A 21,277-nucleotide genomic window follows, 5' to 3' on the forward strand; every position below is an offset into this window, starting at 1 on the left:
CAAGCTTTTTATGAAGACTTCCTAGTTTAAGACGCGCCTGCTTTAATTTGTGAAACCAAATATTTTTTCACCTTGCAAAACCTTTACTAGGTCCTGCGAAACACCAAAAAAATCATAACTCCCAATATAACCAACCAAAATTGTAAGCCTTGATTTTTTAAAATATAACAGTTAAGCTGTCTAGCTTTACTAACTGCAGAGATGTGTTTTAAATCCATTTAGTTCGTCCACTTGTACTCAGCACCTTCAACTGAATAGATCAGTTCGGCTCTTATGTTAAATAGGCACACACAAAATCTCAGTTTACAAAGGTCGGTTCGTATAAGTTAAAACGGGTTCATATTACTTCCGCAAAGTTCCCCACACAGAAATCTACTGACAACGAGTTATTGTCACAGGATTTCACCTTCTTCAACACTTCTAGAACCCTTGTTTAGAAAAGAATGATCTCACTGAAGGTGCATATTATTGTGTAAATGCAGCTTGTTGACAGATGCCTTCATTTTAAGAACTAGGATCAAGAACGTGATCCACAGGGCAGTACGTGGCTCGCTAGCTCCAGGATAACAAGCTTTCTTTGTTTAATTCTCTTACCCTCTTAGTTGCTTATCCGGTATTTTATCAATTTGTTTGTTTGTTTGGTTATTTTGAACCTTAACTTTCAGCATAAATAACAACTGATAAAAAACCAAAAGGATGTTCATACAGGATGAGCTTTAATCTATTCCTGAATAGTACCATCAAAAGAGATTTCATTGATATACTAAATATGTTAAATTTTAAAATAAACATTAAATCAGTACTTTACCTGAAAAGTATGACGGACTACGGACTCAGTTCTCTACTTTTTAATACCCTTGTCACGACGTCGACCTTTAAAAGTGATGAATTGTTTATTTTCATGTGAGGTAATTTCGTAGTCAAATTTTATGACAAATACGTTATTTCTCCGACCCGTTTTCAAGTCTTGCCTATATCATTTATGTCCGTACATTTTGATCATTTTATCATATCTAATGTATACACTCGATTAAAAAAAGGTTATTACGTAAAAGACATAAACTGTGAACGATAAGACTCAACAAATTCCTGGGAAGCGCGTAACCTAATGAGCCTATTTTCATTCTTCTTCTTGTTATAGATAATGAAGGCATGCACGGCTTTTCGGGTATAAAATTTACACATTTCTCGCGGATACGTAGGAAAGAACACGTCTCTTTCTCTCTTTCGAAAAGCAGTCAAAACATGTTGGTTTGTTGTTGGTTTTCGTCCTCTCCTCAAAAACCAATACTTCTAAATTCCAATTCGACCAGGAAAGTGTCCCCAATTAGTGCTCTGAGCTACTACTATTGCTACTACGCATACGTTATGCGCATCTCGTGATATTCAGATTTCCCATGTGTGGTGGATATTTTTGCGTGGTTTAAATCTATCCGGGGAAAGCAGAACTTAGCAAGTGCTTTTGGTATCCAAAAAGGAAAGTGGGGTTAACCATGCATTTTTCAGAGATAATAAAGCTTCAGTAAAAAAAAAAAAAAGATACCATATATTGCCTTGTATACTAGTGTTTTTTAGAAAATTGTTGCTTAATTATCTCTAAAAAATGCGTGGTAACCCCAAATTTTCTTTTTGGATTTCCATAGCTAATACTAAAATCTGCTTTTCCCGCATAGTCATAAACCGTGCAAGAATACTTTGGTGTTAATAGGCACCGTCCTTAAATAAAGTGGTTGATTTATTTTATTTTATCAGTACAATCCCTTAAAAAACTAAACCCATGCTTACTAACTGATACGAAGAGCAAAGCCATACCCAGTTACACATCGAAATGTTGAGCGGAAGCACCTACAGTACTAGTTATGTTTGTTGGAGCAGGGAGTAGAATCAACCTGAACAAGTTCAACCCACATAAGAATGCGAATCCATGAATTTCAGAACCCAGGTCACATTGGTGGGAGAAGAGTACTCTCACCACTGCGTCAGATCCCTGGTCTCCTCACCGAGTGAATTCTCCCAAGCTCGACTCATAAAGATTGTGTAGTGCCAGCTACTTAATAAAATATTTCCTGTTTTTCCTCCCACATTGATATTTACAAGCGTTATATTAAAGCTAGTAACATTAGTATTTAACACCAGACATTCTTTTATTAGCCTTTTGTAGCAGCCTTCCAGTAATTCGCTTTCTCTGCCAAAACTGACTTGGGTGCATACATGTACCAATAGAACAATTCTGGCTATTTTTATTCGGGTTCAGTTATGACAGAATACACAGAATATCAGTTACCAAAAGAATACAATTCCAGGTCTTCCCATTAAAACGAAAAGCTTCCCAAACGGAATACAATTCCCCTTATTTTGAGCGGACTGTATTCCGTTCATTCCGTTATCAGTTTTCAGCATACTATTCTGTTAATTTCGAAAACCAGAATAGGCCGTGAAAGAACATGAACACCGTACATTCCGTGTATTCGGCCTATTCCGGAATCACGAGTCTCGAAGAATGCGCCCTTATGCCGCCAACTGACCAGGCATATACCGGAAAGGAAAAACTATTTACCTAGAGCCAACACCTGTAAAACTCTGAGTGGATTGATTTTGTTCTTAGATTTCCTCAAATAAATGTCGTCGATCCGCCATCCGGTTTTCTGAAGTATCATTAAAAGGCTAAACTAGTCAGCTTACGCAGGGATCAGGGATTTGTTTTACAAGTGATAGTTGCGTGTATATCTGGTGAATATATGCACAAAACATAAACCACACAACACGTTTACGGATTTACGTAAAGAAAAAAAGTTAAATGCTTCATCAAGGAGTGAATGGGGCGTGAAGCACATGCGTAACATTGTAACATTTACATGTAACATTTACATTAGCGTGACGTGTTAATTTCGCGAGAGACAACTAATATGAGAAGTCTGCATTAGAGGATATCCCACGGATCTTAATCGATACCACGACTGCGATGTTGGCTCAAGTTCAACTTCCCGGGAGATTTTTTTTTTTTTTATCCGGAACACCCGTCAATTGCTTCAAAGGATGACAAACCTGCAGCTGACTTTTCTGGGTAAAACCATCAAGCCTGTTACATCAGTGAAGGACTGGGGAGATATCGTAGATTCCCACTTGACATCTAATGACTGCCATATTTAATAAATTAGTCTCTTCGTGTGTGGCTTTGAACTTGTTGAAATAAATCGTGTTAAGCACATTTTTGATAATTAAACGCGAACATTAATTCAGTTTACGCTCTTGCAATCTTGTAAACTTGTCTATTGCCGAACCGTGCGGTCTAGCACGTCCGCTACATGCAAACATAAAGAAACTATACGTATCTTAAAGAATAAGCTTTTGGACAATTTTTGTAAATACTTCCTGAACTTCATTTATTTTTAGTATTTTTCTCGATTATAAAGTTTACACTGAATGTTGTGAATGTTTTCTTAAATTTGATTAATTGTGATTGTGTAGTTATTAGTAACTTTAGTATTTAAATAATTATTCCTGAAAAGCCCCATTGGGGAGGTAACAATAAAGTATGTCTGTATGTATGTATAATTCTTGACAGAAGTTCAGGCTTCAGGAGTTTTCATCGTTTATTGCGACAATACTGTTTCCTATGGTTCGAAGTTATCGGACCACACTCATCAGGCAATTTTTAACGACTGACTTTTCAAATAACAGGCTGGCAGTAAAATATGGGTAGTTACTATAGAGATGCGTTATATTCAGTAGAGTATCTAGGTAACAGATGCATCGTGCCTTAGTTGCGTGACTCTAAAGTTCTGCAGTACATATCTCTTTCTGTGGCGGCACGAACTCGCTAGCTCGTTTCGGCTGTTAAGGTTACACAGCTCTTTTTTTACAGATGATTATGAATTTTTCAAAAAGACAAAGATTACATTTGTTAGCGTTGCTGTATGGCTTACATTTCTTTAAAACCTTCCATTTAATCTGGAACTGAGGGTTTATTGCTGTCTTGCAAAGTCCAAACATGTTTTGACAGTTCTGTCTCGTTTCTTCTGTTCGGGCGTCGAAAGGATGTCTGGTGGTTTCTGTAACGTTCCTTAAAATTTGTTGCCAGTCCGACATAAGTTTCAGTTGTTGTCTTAGTAGTTACAGTGGCTTGGTAGATGACGTTTGTTTGAAGGCATTTTCCTTCGAGTGCACAGTCCGGTTTTCTTCTGCAATTGCAGGTGTCAGGTTCTGGCGTTGGTGAGTTTACATTTGAAAGAACGTGCTTGTTGTGCGATGAGATGATAGATTTCATGTTTGGCATGCATGAGTAGCTCAATTTAATTGTGTCTCTGTTGAAAATCTTGTGGAGTGGGTGGTGTTTTGAAAAGCATCTGTCGACGATGTGCAGGAATTTTCTCTCAAGGTTAGTTTTGATGTTTGAATTGAAACGGAATACAATTCCCCTTATTTTGAGCCTACTGTATTGCGTTCATTCCGCTATCAGTTTTCAGCATACTATTCTGTTAATTTCGAAAACCAGAATAGGTCTTGAAAGAACATGAACACCGTACATTCCGTGTATTCGGCCTATTCCGGAATTACGAGTCTCGAAGAATGCGCCCTTATGCCGCCAACTGACCAGGCATATACCGGAAAGGAAAAACTATTTACCTAGAGCCAACACCTGTAAAACTCTGAGTGGATTGATTTTGTTCTTAGATTTCCTCAAATAAAATGTCGTCGATCCGCCATCCGGTTTTCTGAAGTATCATTAAAAGGCTAAACTAGTGCTCACGCAGGGATCAGGGATTTGTTTTACAAGTGATAGTTGCATGCATACCTAGTGAATATATGCACAAAACATAAACCATACAACACGTTTACGGATTTACTTAAAGGAAACAAGTTACATGCTTCAGCAAGGAGTGAATGGGATGTGAAGCACATGCGTAATATTTATTGTAACATTTACATGTAACATTTACATGAGCGTGACGTGTTGATTTCGCGAGAGACAACTAATATAAGAGGTCTGCATCAGAGGATATCTCACGGGTCTTAATCGATACCACGACTGCGATGTTGGCTCAAGCTCAACTTCCCGGGAGGTTTCTTTTTTTTTTTTTTTTATCCGGAACACCCGTCAATTGCTTCAAAGGATGACAAACCTGAAGCTGACTTTTCTGGGTAAAACCATCAAGCCTGTTACATCAGTGAAGGACTTGGGAGATATCGTAGATTCCCACTTGACATCTAATGACTGCCATATTTAGTAAATTAGTCTCTTCGTGTATGGCTTTGAACTTGTTGAAATAAATCGTGTTAAGCACATTTTTGATAATTAAACGCAAACATTAATTCAGTTTACGCTCTTGTAATCTTGTAAACTTGTCTATTGCCGAACCGTGCGGTCTAGCACGTCCGCTACATGCAAACATAAAGAAACTATACGTATCTTAAAGAATAAGCTTTTGGACAATTTTTGTAAATACTTCCTGAACTTCATTTATTTTTAGTATTTTTCTCGATTATAAAGTTTACACTGAATGTTGTGAATGTTTTCTTAAATTTGATTAATTGTGATTGTGTAGTTATTAGTAACTTTAGTATTTAAATAATTATTCCTGAAAAGCCCCATTGGGGAGGTAACAATAAAGTATGTATGTATGTATGTATGCATGCATGCATGTATGTATGTATGTATGTATGTATGTATGTATGTATGTATGTATGTATGTATGTATGTATGTATGTATGTATGTATGTATGTACAACAACAACAACAACAACAACAACAACAAAGAAGAAAGAAATAATGCACGTCCGACTGCATAGGGGGTATACAACAACCATATTCTATTCTGTCATGGCGCCGTTGTCGATTCAAGTTTATACAACAAACTTCCCGTATCCGCCCTGCGTGGGATGAATCATGATCAGCCGGCTGGCAGGGCGGCCGGTGTGAAGTCGAAAGAGTAATTAGACTGAACGGAATAGTTTGAAACTAACGAAGAATTAATTTTAAAGAGTTTCCTTTTGCAATTGCTTAAACCTAGTATTAGGTTAAAGAATATCATTGTTTCCCAATCTATTCTAGTTTGCAAGAAGTAGGGAGCGAGAGAGAGCAGAAATGAGAACAAATAATGATGGCGTTCCCTTGATTTACAGGATGCTTACTCTAACGCAGGCAAAACGTATTCATTGATTTATTTGGCAATTTAAGCTAACCAAAAAAAAAAATTAAAAAAAAAAAAAAAAAAAAAAACATACGTTATACTTAATTCAGGGCGGGGGAGGAGGGGGGGGGGGGGGGGGACAATCCATAGCGCCTGGCACTTTTTTTGTATCTGAATCATCCAACAAAAGTTGACGTCACATCCTGTAAAATTGGTGCCCAGCAGCCTGTCTCGGCGAAGTCGAATGATGGCGTCCAGGTCAGGCATGATTTCTTCGGATTTTTGAGCCATCAGTATCAGGAATTGTGAACTGTGGATATGAAAGATGTTGTTAAGATATTGCTTCGACTTCGTGAGCAAGGGTTTTCCAAAGGAGTCATTTTTTCTATTGTTTTGACGGAAAATACGAGACAGCTAAGCGTCGTGTCATGGCGAGAATTTCACACTCTCAAAACGAGTGGCGTTCAGACTTTTGGCTCTTGTGGCTTCTGATCGTTCGAAAGCTGAAATTTCAATAGCCTATCCCGTGTGCAACATAATGGACGAGACATCGTCAGTCATAGTTTGCAGTGTTAACATCGGGAACCTAATTATCTCTCGACGTGAAGTGTTGGAAGCCTGTATCATTGAAGTTGTTCCAATTGTCTTCGTTGTAAGAGACTCGTAATCTTCCAGGTGAGTAAATGTAGTTATCTTCATTTCCAGTTCTTTTCTGCCTACGTGAGTACCTTTATATGTGGGCTTTAGAGTATGAAGTCGGTGTTGTGCTTCGTAGTTCTTTAATAAAGACGCAAGTTACGTTCAATTAATAAATAGCTATTAATAGTAATTCTCTTATCTGAAATGCATTTCATATCATGTTGTCCTGCCAGTTCAGGCTTGAGGAGGGGCTTGAGTTAGAAAATGTATCTGCGTGGCCTGGTTCATATTGCTAGTGTGAGACAGTTGTTAAAGTTATTGATGTCAAGCCATCTTAAACAATAAATTAAATAGCATTATTGCGAATGACATTATTTTCAAGTATTGAAAGAAACAACCCCTTCACCCTTTACTTTATCTGCACTCTCACCAATTGGGTGCTCATGGGTTAAGGCTTTTTATACATTTTTGCACTATAATTATGCACCTGTGACATCAAATTGTGGTAAGAACAAACAGTATGCCACAAACAGTATGCCACAAGCCACAGACAAGTGGCATGACTGATGTTCTTACCTTGTTTTGAAGTTCAATAACCACACAATCAGTTCAAAAACCACACATCAGTTCAGTGACAGTTGACCTTAAATGTAAGAATAACTATAGGTGAAAAGTTTTTTATTCCAATGGGACAGATAAGAGGAAAGAGGAGGGGAGACGGTTTACGGGAGCGTGGTCCATATTTAGAGTAGGCAGAAAGTACAAGTGAAACTAATAAGTATCCATGTATTACAAATGGTAACAGGCTTACATGCATTTAAAAATCTGTTGCCCACTTATCCATTGTTTGTCTTTGTAATCATATTTGGCAACAGCTGCCCAATAATGTAGCTTTTTCTTGGACATAGTTCCACCTCCTTCTTGTCAATGATGCAGATTAGTGGTCCGTTGGTAAATTTGTAAAAATCTAGAAGTCCTATGGTTCATTGAAAATCAAAAAGTCAAATAGCCATAGCAATAGTTCAAAAACACAAATCAGTTCAGTGACAGTAGACCTATGTAAGAAAAACTATAGGTGATGTGTTTTCAACTTTCTCTTCTTCATACTTGTCAAGGATGCAAATCACCACACCAAAACAACAAACCTCCCAGCCTCCCCCCCCCCCCCCCCCCCGCCCTGCCAAAAAAGGGGGGATTATATAAATGTATATATGTTTATTAGCCACCTGGGTGATAGCAGACCTCAGAATAAAGAAAATTTACTGGTGTGGGTGTTTTTAGTTCAATGGGTCCTGCAGGTAGGAAAAGGTAAGGAAGTGGACAATTCAATTGAATTAAATTCAATGTTATTCACACTATTGTCTTATTACAACGAAATACAATATATTTTATAGTAAGAAACAATGAAACGTGAAGAGCACTTAATTGAATGATTTTACCTTCTACGTGGTCAAAGGAGCAGGGCTTTCGTGTTGGCCACTTAACAAATCGACAGCAGTTTTCTATGGCCTATACTCTCATAGACAATAAAATGACGTCAAACAATGTTCAAAACCCAAGTCAAACCACGAGCCACAGCCGAGTGGTTTCACTGCCAAGTTTTGGACATTTTCTGACGTCTTTTTATGGTCTATAAAAGTATAGACCATAGAAAACTGCTGCCAATTTGTTTTTTACAATAACATGGAAAAAGTATGAGCGGAATTGGCAATTTTTTTTCGTTAAAAAAGCGCGCGCGTTACATCTGACGTCATTTTTATTGTCTGTACTTTTATAGACAATAGCTATGAGCCAATCAGCGCGCCGGAATTTGGAGAGTTATTGTAAAATATCTCTGTGCAATTAAATAAAATAGATGAAAGTAGAATTTATAATACTGGTTGAAGAGCTCTGCTAATTAAATTAGGTTTGGGAGATGAAAATACAACAGTAAGGAGAAAAGTGTTTGCGGCAAATATATAAGTATATAGTATGCGTTAAATTTTTTTAATGTTATTAATGTTTGGCTATCAAGTAGAAAAAGTTTGTATTTCTTCTTAAAAACATTGTGGCGCAGATACTTAACTTCCATTGGAATTGTTTCCCAGGTTTGTGATGCCACTACTCTAAACCGTGCTATACCATAATTAGTTCTAGAAAATGGTCTGTACAGGTTTTGACTAGTGGCAAATCTAGTATTATATTTATGGATATCAGAAGCTAGGGAAACAAGATCATGGAGTGCAGGGGGCGTTTTTTTTTTATTGTATTGTAATTTATGCACAAGGGAACCAATTTTTCAACTTAAAAATGTTTTCTAGCTTAAGGATTTCGAATAGAGTAAAATGTTGCATTATCTCTTTTGTGTGCAAAGAAGATGCAGTGAAGGCAGTAATATGGCTTATTCTTATCTTTTTAAATTTTGTTTGGCATGCAGTACCCCAGCTCATTGACCAGTAATTTCGATACGCATATATGAGCGTATAGTGTAGTTCTTTAAGCGTATTCTTAGAGACATAGTATCTAAGTTTATATAAAATTCCAATTCCAAGCAAATACGTTTGCATTATATTAATAGGGTTTATAAGTTACATTACCATAGTTTAGGATTTTCCTTACCTACATGAAATTTTTAGGGATGGAATGTTTTCAATTTTTCGTTTTAAATATTTTATTTTAGAGATTTAAAGAAAAACTCAAAAAGAAAGAGACCAGCAAACCCCCCTGAGACGGCAAGAAAGGAAACAGAGAGCAAAATGAAGAATGCGACAAGACCGGAAGTAACTACAATGGCCACTTAGCTACAGTGTATATGATTCATTATAATTTACTGTGTCAAAGTCTAATAAATGTCTGCTGACAATAATTTTCACATTGGTGTAGAGCATCATGTTTAATTACATTGACGTATTCCTATGATCCAAAATTTAGTCAGCCAAGCTGTCAAGCTGACCAGCCATATGCCTTAGCTGGTCAGCCACCCACTGGGCCTCCATTACTGTTTTATTTATTTATTTATTTATTTATTTTTTTAATTTGTTCGCTTTACTTTTTAACTGACTCTTCTTGTCTCTTGACTCTTCTCTCAAGTGCCACAATCCCTGTTTCCCTTTTTACAAGCTCCTCCTTGTCTTCTAGTAACTGTACGGCCATCACAGTTTCTTCCAGTCTTGTTGCGTTCTTCCGTTTTCTGTCTGTTTCCTTTCTAGCCGTTTAAGGGGGGATTTGCTGATCTCTTTCCTTTTGAGTTTTTGTTTAAATCCCTAAAAATAAAATAATTAAAAAGAAAAATTAAAAACATTAAATCCCTAAAAATTTCATGTAGGTAAGGAAAATTCTAAACTATGGTAATAAAACTTATAAACCCTATTAATATAATGCAAACATATTCGTCCACTTCCTTCCCTTTCCCTACCTGCAAGACCCATTGAACTAAAAACACCCACACCAGTAAATTTCCTTAATTTTGAGGTCTGCTATCACAGGTGGTTAACAAATATATACATTTATATAATCCTCCCCTTTTTGGCGGGGCGGGGGGGGGAGGGGTGGGAGGGGTGGGAGGTTTGTTGGTTTGGTCTGGTGATGGAATTTTTAAGCCATCTTTGAATTGAACTAATATAAAAATTTACAAGCACGCCTCTCATTTGCATCCTTGACAAGCATGAAGGAGAGAAAATTGAAAACACATCACCTATAATTCTTGTTACATTGGTCAACTGTCACTGAATTGATGTGTGGTTTTTGAGCTGATTGTGTGGTTATTGAACTTTTGATTTTTCATTGAATTAAACAGAACTCAATATTCCTTGTCAAAATGAACTTTGAATTTCATTGGTTCAAAGGAGACAATGTTATTTGAACTTAATGTATGGGTCAATTTCTGCTGACAGATAACCTCCAGGAATTTGTAAATATATATATTTTTCTACTTTATGTTCTCTTCCTAACCTTGGACACAGAGAAAAAGATAATTCCCCACCCTTAAATATTTGGCACCAACTAACATAACTGAAATGACTGGTAAATAGTTATATGATGTACAAATGACATTGTCAGCCATAAAGAGTTTTCAAAGTCCATTTGGTCTTCCATGTGTCCTTTGATAACCCAAAGAGGACTTCAAAACAAAGTAAGAACATCAGTCATGCCACTTGTCTGTGGCTTGTGGCATACCGTTTGTTCTTACCACAATTTGATGTCACAGGTGCATAATTATAGTGCAAAAATGTATAAAAACCCTTAACCCATGAGCACCCAATTGGTGAGAGTGCAGATAAAGTAAAGGGTGAAGGGGTTGTTTCTTTCAATACTTGAGAAATAATGTCATTCGCAATAATGCTATTTAATTTATTGTTTAAGATGGCTTGACATCAATAACTTTAACAACTGTCTCACACTAGCAATATGAACCAGGCCACGCAGATACATTTTCTAACTCAAGCCCCTCCTCAAGCCTGAACTGGCAGGACAACATGATATGAAATGCATTTCAGATAAGAGAATTACTATAGCTATTTATTAATTGAACGTAACTTGCGTCTTTATTAAAGAACTACGAAGCACAACACCGACTTCATACTCTAAAGCCCACATGTAAAGGTACTCACGTAGGCAGAAAAGAACTGGAAATGAAGACAACTACATTTACTCACCTGGAAGATTACGAGTCTCTTACAACGAAGACAATTGGAACAACTTCAATGATACAGGCTTCCAACACTTCACGTCGAGAGATAATTAGGTTCCCGATGTTAACACTGCAAACTATGACTGACGATGTCTCGTCCATTATGTTGCACACGGGATAGGCTATTAAAATTTCAGCTTTCGAACGATCAGAAGCCACAAGAGCCAAAAGTCTGAACGCCACTCGTTTTGAGGGTGTGAAATTCTCGCCATGACACGACGCTTAGCTGTCTCGTATTTTCCGTCAAAACAATAGAAAAAATGACTCCTTTGGAAAACCCTTGCTCACGAAGTAGAAGCAATATCTTTACAACATCTTTCATATCCACAGTTCACAATTCCTGATACTGATGGTTCAAAAATCCGAAGAAATCATGTCCGACCCAGACGCCATCATTCGACTTCGCCGAGAGAGGATGCTGGGCGCCAATTTTACAGGATGTGACGTCAAGTTTTGTCAGATGAATCTGATACTAAAATTTGAGGAATCTTCTCCCCCGCCCCTCACTTATTTTAATAGACCATTTCTGATGTATTAAATTAAATTTCTAGTTTGGCTACGAGGCTTGGGGGATAAAACAAAAGAAAAGCAAAAAGAAATTTCATTGAATCATGTCTTCACGTCTTGATCAACTAAAGAATTCATTTTCTTGATTTGGCGCACGGCTATGGAATTCTTTAACGGATAATATTAGAAAGTCTGACAACAGGAAATTATTCAAAAAACAAATACATGAAAAACTAATTAACATTTTAAAGAAAGAAAATGCTTACCTTATACCTTCTTCAATTCTTCAAATAATGAAAAGCTTGTAAATTTGTAACAGTCCTTTTATTTCTATAAGCTAGCGAATCCTTTTTGCGTCACTTGTTTGTTTACTACTTATCTAATTTTTATTTTAGTCAATTTGTAAACACCAAATTTATTTTTATTTAGTTCAGTACGTATAGACATACCTACCCGCCTCGACTAGCTTCAGCTATTTGCGGGTAGGTATATAACCAGCTTGCAACTGTCTGTTTTAATAAAGTGTTTTGTTTTGAGGTTCAGAGATGAATAATTAATTTTTTTGTTTGGTTTATTCCCTGAACCTCGTAGCCAAGCTAGAATTTTAATATACCGTATTAAAATGGTCTATTTACAACCGGTTTCAAAATAAAAATGCGAAACTTTGCTTTACAGTATATAGAAGTTCTTTTACAGCCGTCATGCAACCAATATCAATTGGAGAGAAAGTTCCTCTTTACATCTAAGCTACCCTGCGAGCAGTTGCCCTTCGATCTTCCTAGATAAGTCTAGGAAGATTGAAGGGCCTCTGCTCGCAAGGTACATCTAAGAGGGTTTACCTGTTCAATAACTCGTCAGCTGAGTCCGAGATGTATCACATATTAATATCACTGAGGAGGAACGGTACCATAGTTAAAAGAAGCAAGACTGGAAAGATCTCCCTGGTTCGATACAACCGATACGATTGGAAAGACTGCGGGGCCTGGGTTAAGCGTGAAAAAAGACCGTCTTCTCTATCTGCATGGAGGAATATTTTTTGTTACGCCTAGTTCAACATGACGGCCGAGTTAATTAACGTATTAACCACAAACGACTGGTTACCCAAATAAAAAAATAAAAAAAAATTAAAAACTAAAAAACAAATAATGCATTAATGCAAAGTCTCAAAGACATTTTACCGTTTGGCTCTAAAAATGCACTATGAGCTGTTTGAATTTCGAACGTACCCGATTCAGTGACCAATTTTTAAAGACCTGGGCCCAGTTGCTTGAAGCATGGTTAGCGCTAACCCGGGTTAAATACCATGACAACCTATAAGTTTTAATACCTCTTAACCAATGGCTAGCGCTAATCATGCTTCGAGCAACTCAGCCTTGTACGCGGTAACCTGTGGTGCTCGAAATGATATCAGCAATAACAACCAGTTTCTGATTTTAATGCACCAAATCGTAGGCAAAATATCCAGAGAATCAATCAAGCTCAAAGTAATGAATAACAGTAAAAAAGAACTCACAACTGACCTGCAAAAGGAAACGGTGATTCAGCTAATTTTTGGAAGATAAAAATGGCCATCATCTTGAATTAGGCGTTACTCCTGGCATTTAAGGTTGTAACCCAGCGAAACAGCCTTTAATACACGAGTGACAGGTGATGTCACGTGTGCATGTTTGAAAGCTTGAACGTTTGAAGATTCTCGTACTGACACTGAATTAAGAAAAAACTATAAGAGAAGTCTTTTTGGTGAAGCTGTATTTTTGTTATAAAACATTTTAAATCGCTACACGTTTATTTTGTAAAATCTGCGATGCGTGCAAGTGTGCGAATTATTACATGGAGTGAAAATGAAAATGTTTAATTTAAAATACCTTTTATTTTCCCTTGATCTGGCTCGGAAATCAATTTAAATAAAGTTTACCTTCTCTTAGCGAGGTAAAATTCTTAGGGTCAGTCATTAAAAGACAGTTTAGACGGTGTTTAACAAAACCAGGTTCTAAGCCATTTTCAATTTTGCCAACAGTCATATCTAAACATTTTCTGCTGCTGACGGTAACAAGAAGGCTTGCATCTCAGACTAGAAAACTATCTATTTACGTAAAATAAACCACTTATAAACAGATTTGGAGGTCCACTGATTGTCTTAAGCCGCGGCCTAAGTTAGCCGGGTTATCTTGGAATTTTATCAGAGTTCAAAATAATTTCAACAGCTTTTCTTTGATAGTGACGTCCACGAAAAAGCAAGTTTATCCTACTCTTTTGAAGGCGGTAGGTCGCGTGTTATTGATAACCGCTGTAAGTAAAGCGATAGATTTATGTGATTGTCAATCGCTTCAGTTTTAGGATGCATTACATTTGAAAATTCATAGCATCAAAAGTGTTCTGCAAAAGTTCAGGCTTTCAACTACACCGGCTTTAAACATGGTTTTGTTCAAGAATACTGTTAATATTATGCGGATTGTTTTGACGAACTGAGTTTCTTTGTATTTATGGAATAATATATTGATTATTGTAAATCATAACTTGACTTTAACGTATTTTATTTTTAGAAAATAACATTGATTTATGGGCTGTGCTATTCAGAAGTCAGCACATTTGACATGTTAGACTCAGTAAATTAAAAGGCGGTATACAAACTTAGTACTGATGTAAATTTAAGCTAACGTCCCTGCCCCGTCCCGTATACAGAGGTAAAAAATTTTCTAATTAAGATTTGTTTCAAAGAAATAAAATCTGGTTTAATTTGTACTTATAACATTTATGTCTTATTTCTGTAGCTCAAACAAATGGATAAATGTACATTTCACAGTAACACTGTGTAAAAGGAGGGTCTCAATGGGGTTAACTGTCAGCCGTCAAACAACCTAAAATTTAGCCAACCGTAACCATCAACCGTAAAAAAAAAACAGTTATTATTAGCCGTCAAATGGTTTTGAGGTGTTTCAAATATCACTATCTCAACTATTTATTCCTTCCGCACTTCTAGTTGGCTCTCAAAGAATCGTTTTAACCAGTTTCTATGTTCCCAAATATATTCACTTTATGGCGCGGCTTTTCCACTTAATTATTGTCCAAACTGACATCACATCTAACTTCGGTTTGGAAGTACTTCAGGGCCCGGTTGTTAGAAAGCCGATTAAAGTTAATCCACGATTAAAAGTTAACCGAGGTTTCCTGCTCGGTCGTTAAAATTGCTTTTAAACCCTAATTTTAAGCTAGTGGTAAAGAAAAGTCATTGTCAAAACTGTGGGACAAAACTCTTTTTGAAAAATCTTAATTGTTGTGTAATTAAACTCGAACCAAAGTTACTGTTAATCCAGGGTTACCTTAATCGGGCTTTGAACAACTGGGCCCTGGTTTCAAAATATTAATGACTAACTACATTAATAACGTGTTTCTGACCAAAACTCAACCTCCAGACAACTTTTTACAATAACTGCAGAAATTCTCACGCGCTCATTGGGAAATTTTCATTGTCGAATAAGCAGACAGATATAGTCCGGCAGATTGGTGCAAGGATTGTGGGATTTATGGTAAAAGCACCAAATTTTGCACAAAAATAGAGAGTTACCTACTGAACAATATTAGCTATGGACCCACCGAGGATCTATCCCATAATTGTAATTATAACGGATTAAAGGTGGCCCACTTAACTTCTTACATGGAAACGAGGCTGGATGAATTATTTATTTATTTCTAGCAAAGTGAGACAATGTATCGAAAGGAATTAACAAGTTAAACCAAAAAAATTAAATACAAAATAGATTCTGTTACATTATTGGCCTTCTTGTGTGATCACGTGGCCAACCACGTGACCAAATACGCGTTTTAAAACCAAGCATTGGACATTGTCATTTTACCCTGAATCTCAATTTGCATGTTAGTTATTTGGTCAAGTTCATACATAGAAACTACGAAACTGCTATGGACCCGTTTGGGATCCATCCCATAATTGTAACTATCAGATGGGTTTGACTTCTAACATGGAAACGAGACTGGGTGAATTATTTATTTCCATCGGCAAAGTGAGACAATGTTTCGTAAGAAATTAACAAGTTAAACAAAAAATGAATAACGAATTTGCGTTCTGAGACATTTTATTGGCCTTCTCGTGTGATTACGTGACCAACCACGTGGGTAAATAGGCTTATAATTCTTAGCTTTGGACCTAATAATCTTACCCTGGCTCAATTATTTGGCCAAGTTCATATATAGAAACTGCAAAACAGTAAAATCTTTAAAAATTAAGCCCTAAAAAGGTCAAACGAACTAAAATTAGCTTAACACAAATTCATAGGAATTTTGTTAACAATGCAAGTGATACGCAGATTTGTTCATTTGCATCCGGCATTCTGTTGTTCATTCTCGGTCGCACAGTCCAGCGCAATTGCACAGTGCTGTGCATGGCAGTTCGGCCTTAACGCTTTGCCATCGTCCTGCACAACCTCTTTCACTCTTGAAACCAGCCCATCAGTAGCTACTGACAGCTCTGAGATGCCTCGGGAGTTGTCATCAACAATGGCGCCCAAAAATCTTTAACGACTTTCACCCCGCCCCATTCACTTGGACACGGAAACAGAGGAGACGGCACCAAGGAATTGCCCCAGCAGTGGCCTGCCTGGTGTGTGGACCTCTTTACATGTTGACGTGGGGTGGAGGGAATGGCTTCAATGTCTCTCCCTTTACATGCACGTGTGAATAGGTCCCTCCGCGCATCATTTACTTTCATGCAAGTGCTGGTACAATCATACATGATGGTGACGTATCGCTCAAGAATAGGCATCACTTCATCTACAACATCCACCGTTGGAGCATTGCTAAGAGCTTGAAAAGCACAGTCACAGTCTGCGAAGGCGTGAAATGCGAGGAGAGCTTATGACGTTTCTTCGCCAATACAACGGGATATGTCGTGTGCTGGCAAATATTTCAGGTGTTTGCCAAACTCAATCCAAAGCTCGGATAAGGAAATGTATTGAATATTTTGCAACTGCGATAACTATAGCATCCATATCGACAGTGCGCACCACTACTTTAGTGTACCCACGTCTTGCAGCGTCAGCGGCATGTAGTAGGAGCCTTGTGTTGGCCTCTTTGCGCGCGCAGGGTGATAGATCTGCGGCGTCAGTTATGTCATTGTTAAAGACTACTGTCTCATGTTTAGTAGATACTACTTCTCCAAGGTCAGTTCCAATTGTGGAAAGCTGCTCGGCCTGCAGGTAAAGGAAAAGTTCCTCTCTGTTCTCCTCAACCCCGAAGAAGGCTGTCCAATCTCCTGGGATCCTGGTGTCCGCTATGACGCCAAGGATAAAGACACCTTGTTTGTTAAATCAGCAAAGCGAACGATGAAATGTCAATTTGATAAATGAAATTACAAAGCTGGAAAGCCAGCCACCAATAAATCGCTTGCTTCGAACAATGGGTAGAGGAGGTTTCGCTTCTAACTTTTTCTTATCAAAGGGCAGTTTTCATTTCCAGAAAGGAAACAGAGTGCTTTGTTTAAAACTTAGCGGGATGTAAAATTGCTGGAAAGTTGCCTAAGAAGAAAGAGCACGGCAGGGATAGCCGAAGATTTTTCCGCGCTGGCGCGCCGTTTTTATACATTTATAATCTTAGTCTTTGTTTTGACTAAACATGGCAATAATTCGCTTGAAATTAACTTCGTGAATTCAGATCTTAAAAAAAAAAGTTTTTACTTTAATTTCATATGGTACTCCAACCAAGTAATAAGACGATTGGCGATAATATTTCAAAAACTAACTGAGCGATGTGTTCAACTGACTACACATGTGTGGGAATAGTATTAACCTGGCCAATAACGCTACTTTGTTGGTTTACTCATGCAAACAACAAAAGTTTAAAATTTGTGGTCGATGAACTTAATTCCATTTTCGGTTACACAGTTAGAGATATATGAATCGTATAAATCCAATGGAAAAGGTGAAATATGGATATTTTTTCTTTCATCTCACTCTGCTTTCAGAAAAACCCATACGATAACCGTCTAAATTTGTTTTGTTAGCCTTCTAACTCGAGAAGAAAAGAATTTTAAAAGAAATTAGAATAAAAAGAAAAAAGGCTGTAGATGTTCACGTTTAACAACCCGTGAATAGCTGGTACGATTTCTATTTTAATCAACAGCCTATTTTTTGTTATGTTAATTGCTTGAATCGCAATTTTTAGGGCAGCGTTACAGCGCTATATTGACGACGCTGGAAGAAATATTGTCATCGTATTGGTCTTATTTCCTCGTCTATTCTGAAATATATTTTCACCCTACAACCATCCATCAATATCAGCGCAGTATCGCCATCTCAAAATCTTATTAGGTATGCCATGATATGCAATCACGTGACCTGTCACATGATCAACTGAAACGATTCCACGATCAAAGAAAAGCAAATATATTGAATAAATCTTCACTTTTGGAGGGCTGTCGCTCTTATGATGCAAGACTGTGGCTGTTACACGAGAAATCAAATCTCAACCTCGTCTCCATGCTAAAATTTCAGTGAGCCACCCTAAACCTGTTAAAACTGCAATTATGGGATACTTTCCAAGTTGGTCCATAGCTAATTTTGTTTAGTAGGTAATTCTCTATCTATGTGCCAAATTTGGTGCTTTTACCATAAATCCCACAATTCCGTCATATTTTTGCACCAATCTGCCGGACTAATACATAAATATATAATTTATGCAATGTTGATCCTGACGTAACGAACGAGAACGGGGATTTTTAAGAAATCCAAACGTCAATCTGTCACTTTTCAGCTAATAGAAAGTCTCCTCTTTTCCCATTAACCAATAAGAGAGCGAGACAAGTTCATGATTTTGGTCGCGTCAGATTTTGAAATGTAAGTTTCTCGCATTTTTATTCCGCGTTTTAACTTTATTTTGTCCCTTCTGGCTTCTTGTTACAGTGAAAAGCAAATTGACGTCAGTTTTTCATGCGTCTATTGTTATAACATTGTCAAAGTAGTCTGGGGATCCATACTCGGCATAACAGGACAGACGCATGAAAAACTGACGTCATTTATTAATTTGTTAATATTAACTGACGCAAAAGTTCGTATTAACTTTAACTCATGGAAGAAATTTCCCCTTCATAATCGTCAACCATCGAAATCGGTAAAATGTAACCGTCAACCTTCAAAATTGTCCCCCCCCCCCCTCCCCCCATTGAGAATCTCACACGTGACTTTCGACACACGCCTCACATGACAAGAAAAATATGTTGTCCTGAACGGGAATTAAGCCGAGGCAACCACGCTTGGCCACTTCACCGGGGAGGTGAGTAGAATCATCCGCTTGCCATTCCACGGGAGGGTTTTTTTTTCCGACGTGGCTCACAAGGTTGAAAAACGCTTAAAATAGCTAGCGGTTCATAAACGCTTGCTCTTAACCGTCAGTCAGTAAAAGGTAGAAATTTCCACAGAAGTTTCGGTTTTGTATTTCTGAAATAGGTGGGATAATTTCCGGGTTGATACGGAAACATTACTCTTCCAATGATTGTGACGGAAGGAAGGTTCAAAAATCAAAGTGACAAACTTTTATGGCATGTCTTTATGTTCCGGTGATCAGCAATAGTCGGTAATAGTTTCAGGCGAAAATTGTAACGGACTTTAACCCCGAGGACTAAGCAAAACAGTTCCAACGACGACAACTAAATAAGTCACAGTATTGAGAAAACGTGATACATGAAGGTTTGACTGAAATTAACCTGAAACACCTATTGCATATAACGAAAAGTTGTCAATTCAAGTAGACACCGCGCAGTTAAAGAAAACCAGTTAAGGCAGACTAATCTAAGTGCAGTATTATTTGAGAATTAGTGTAAAACTCGCTTGGCTAAACAAAGAGGAGGCACCTCTTCTTTATTCTTTAAGGAACTAGTCCTTCCCTACGTCAACTCTACATCAATTTTACTTTATTCTACATCTTTTCTACGAGTATCACTCAAATTACGCCTTACTTTATTTTACAGTATGCTGTAAACATGTTTAGGAGGCCAGATATTCCAAACCAGAGTTGAGAACTGGTTTTGGCAAAGTACATTAACAGGAAAGAACAACACAACTATTCTAAGTAAATAGATAGAAAGGGAAACCAATCAGGCTGATAAAATCCTTAAGTGTCTTGCCTTGATTTCAACCTTATAAATCTACAAGATCTTTCTGAATGAATATCATCTGTCTCTATAAGAGATAAGTTTTCATTGCAGTCACGGGTTACTCCAATACACATCGTTTCGTTAACAAGAGTGGGTTGGTATACGAATCGTCGCAGACCTTGTTTCTTGCCGGTCCTAACAAACTTGAACGCAAAAGCCTGGTCACTTGTATTTCTGCATTGGCGTTGCTGTGAATGGAAGTGGAAATGTTATTAAACGTACTTAAGAAATGTTAGAAACAAATCAGTGCTCTTCTAGGTACTCTTCTAGTGACTGAGGTGTTAACTAGTCAACCATCAAACGAATAGAAATTTCACCGTCAAGGGCGATATGTTACTGTGAATTCGATATCTGAGGGTATTTTAACCGGTAATATTTAATCCACTCGAACTTATTAATTACTACCGTGAAGGAAGTTTGGAAATGTGACCTTAATTATCATAAAATTGGTGAGCTCTTACTTTGAATTTACCCAAGAGTTATTTTATGTTTTGAGAAGATATATCACACACTCCAAAGACTGTTTTTTTCCAAGCACCAAAAAGTTGGTTAAGAAACTTTTTTTCCACCCACTTCTCAATGTCTGGAAATCTGATGAAACACCCTCTCTTGTGTTTTATATTTTACGAGACCGTTTGGCCAAATGTTCCCCATAGGGTCTGGAAGAGGTTTGAATCACTGATCCATAAATTAGCCAAAACTGAGCGCTTAATTTGTGAAATCAGATGCAACCAAGTGTGGCAGATTCCTGGCATTTCATATTAGCTGTCGGTGGTGACTCGTAGTCACAGCCAATATGCCCCAAACTTTTCAAAAGTAACCAAATCAGGCAATTCTTACCTGATTTGTTTTGAATAACTGAAAAAGTTGAACACTGAATGAGCTCACACTGTCCTCTGTGACATTGACATTAGCTTAACTAAGGCTCGCAGTTTACTGCCACTTTCACCCAAAAGCCACGAGGCCCAAGGGCCAAATACGCGAAGCCCTCCTCTTCCTAAATTAAGATGTCTTAAACGTATTGTTCCTTAATAATGGTCTTTTGCTGGAATGACTATCGGCTATTGTTAAGAAGCATTCCTTAAGATAGTCCTTAATATTGGAGGGCTCCGTCAATCTGGACCCAGGCTAAAAAGAATTAAAAAACGTCAGATTTTATTTATTTTTATT

The 21,277-nt window shown here is 37.4% G+C and overlaps 2 protein-coding genes and 1 long non-coding RNA gene across 5 annotated transcripts in view; 1 reads left to right on the top strand and 2 right to left on the bottom strand.

Moving 5' to 3' along the window:
* LOC146451031 (uncharacterized) overlaps positions 1–21,277 on the top strand; it is a 351,087-nt gene that overhangs the window by 234,526 nt on the left and 95,284 nt on the right. The window lies entirely within an intron of this gene.
* Positions 1–21,277, bottom strand: part of LOC146451041 (uncharacterized) — a 39,909-nt gene that overhangs the window by 18,018 nt on the left and 614 nt on the right. The gene's annotated exons all lie outside the window — the stretch shown is intronic.
* The window catches only part of LOC146451042 (uncharacterized), a 147,607-nt gene continuing 146,134 nt past the window's right edge, over positions 19,805–21,277 (bottom strand). For 2 of the 3 annotated variants that reach the window (XM_085099641.1, XM_085099640.1), the window contains exon 4: positions 19,805–20,295. In XM_085099641.1, the coding sequence (XP_084955767.1) occupies positions 20,065–20,295 (231 nt within the window). In that variant the 3' untranslated portion in view covers positions 19,805–20,064. The remainder of the gene's footprint in view (positions 20,296–21,277) is intronic. The other variant, XM_085099638.1, reaches the window with a different exon arrangement.

This window comes from Pavona decussata, unplaced genomic scaffold, assembly GCF_977016875.1.
Source record: "Pavona decussata unplaced genomic scaffold, jaPavDecu1.1 SCAFFOLD_406, whole genome shotgun sequence".
In the NCBI taxonomy this organism is placed as follows: Eukaryota; Metazoa; Cnidaria; class Anthozoa; order Scleractinia; family Agariciidae; genus Pavona; species Pavona decussata.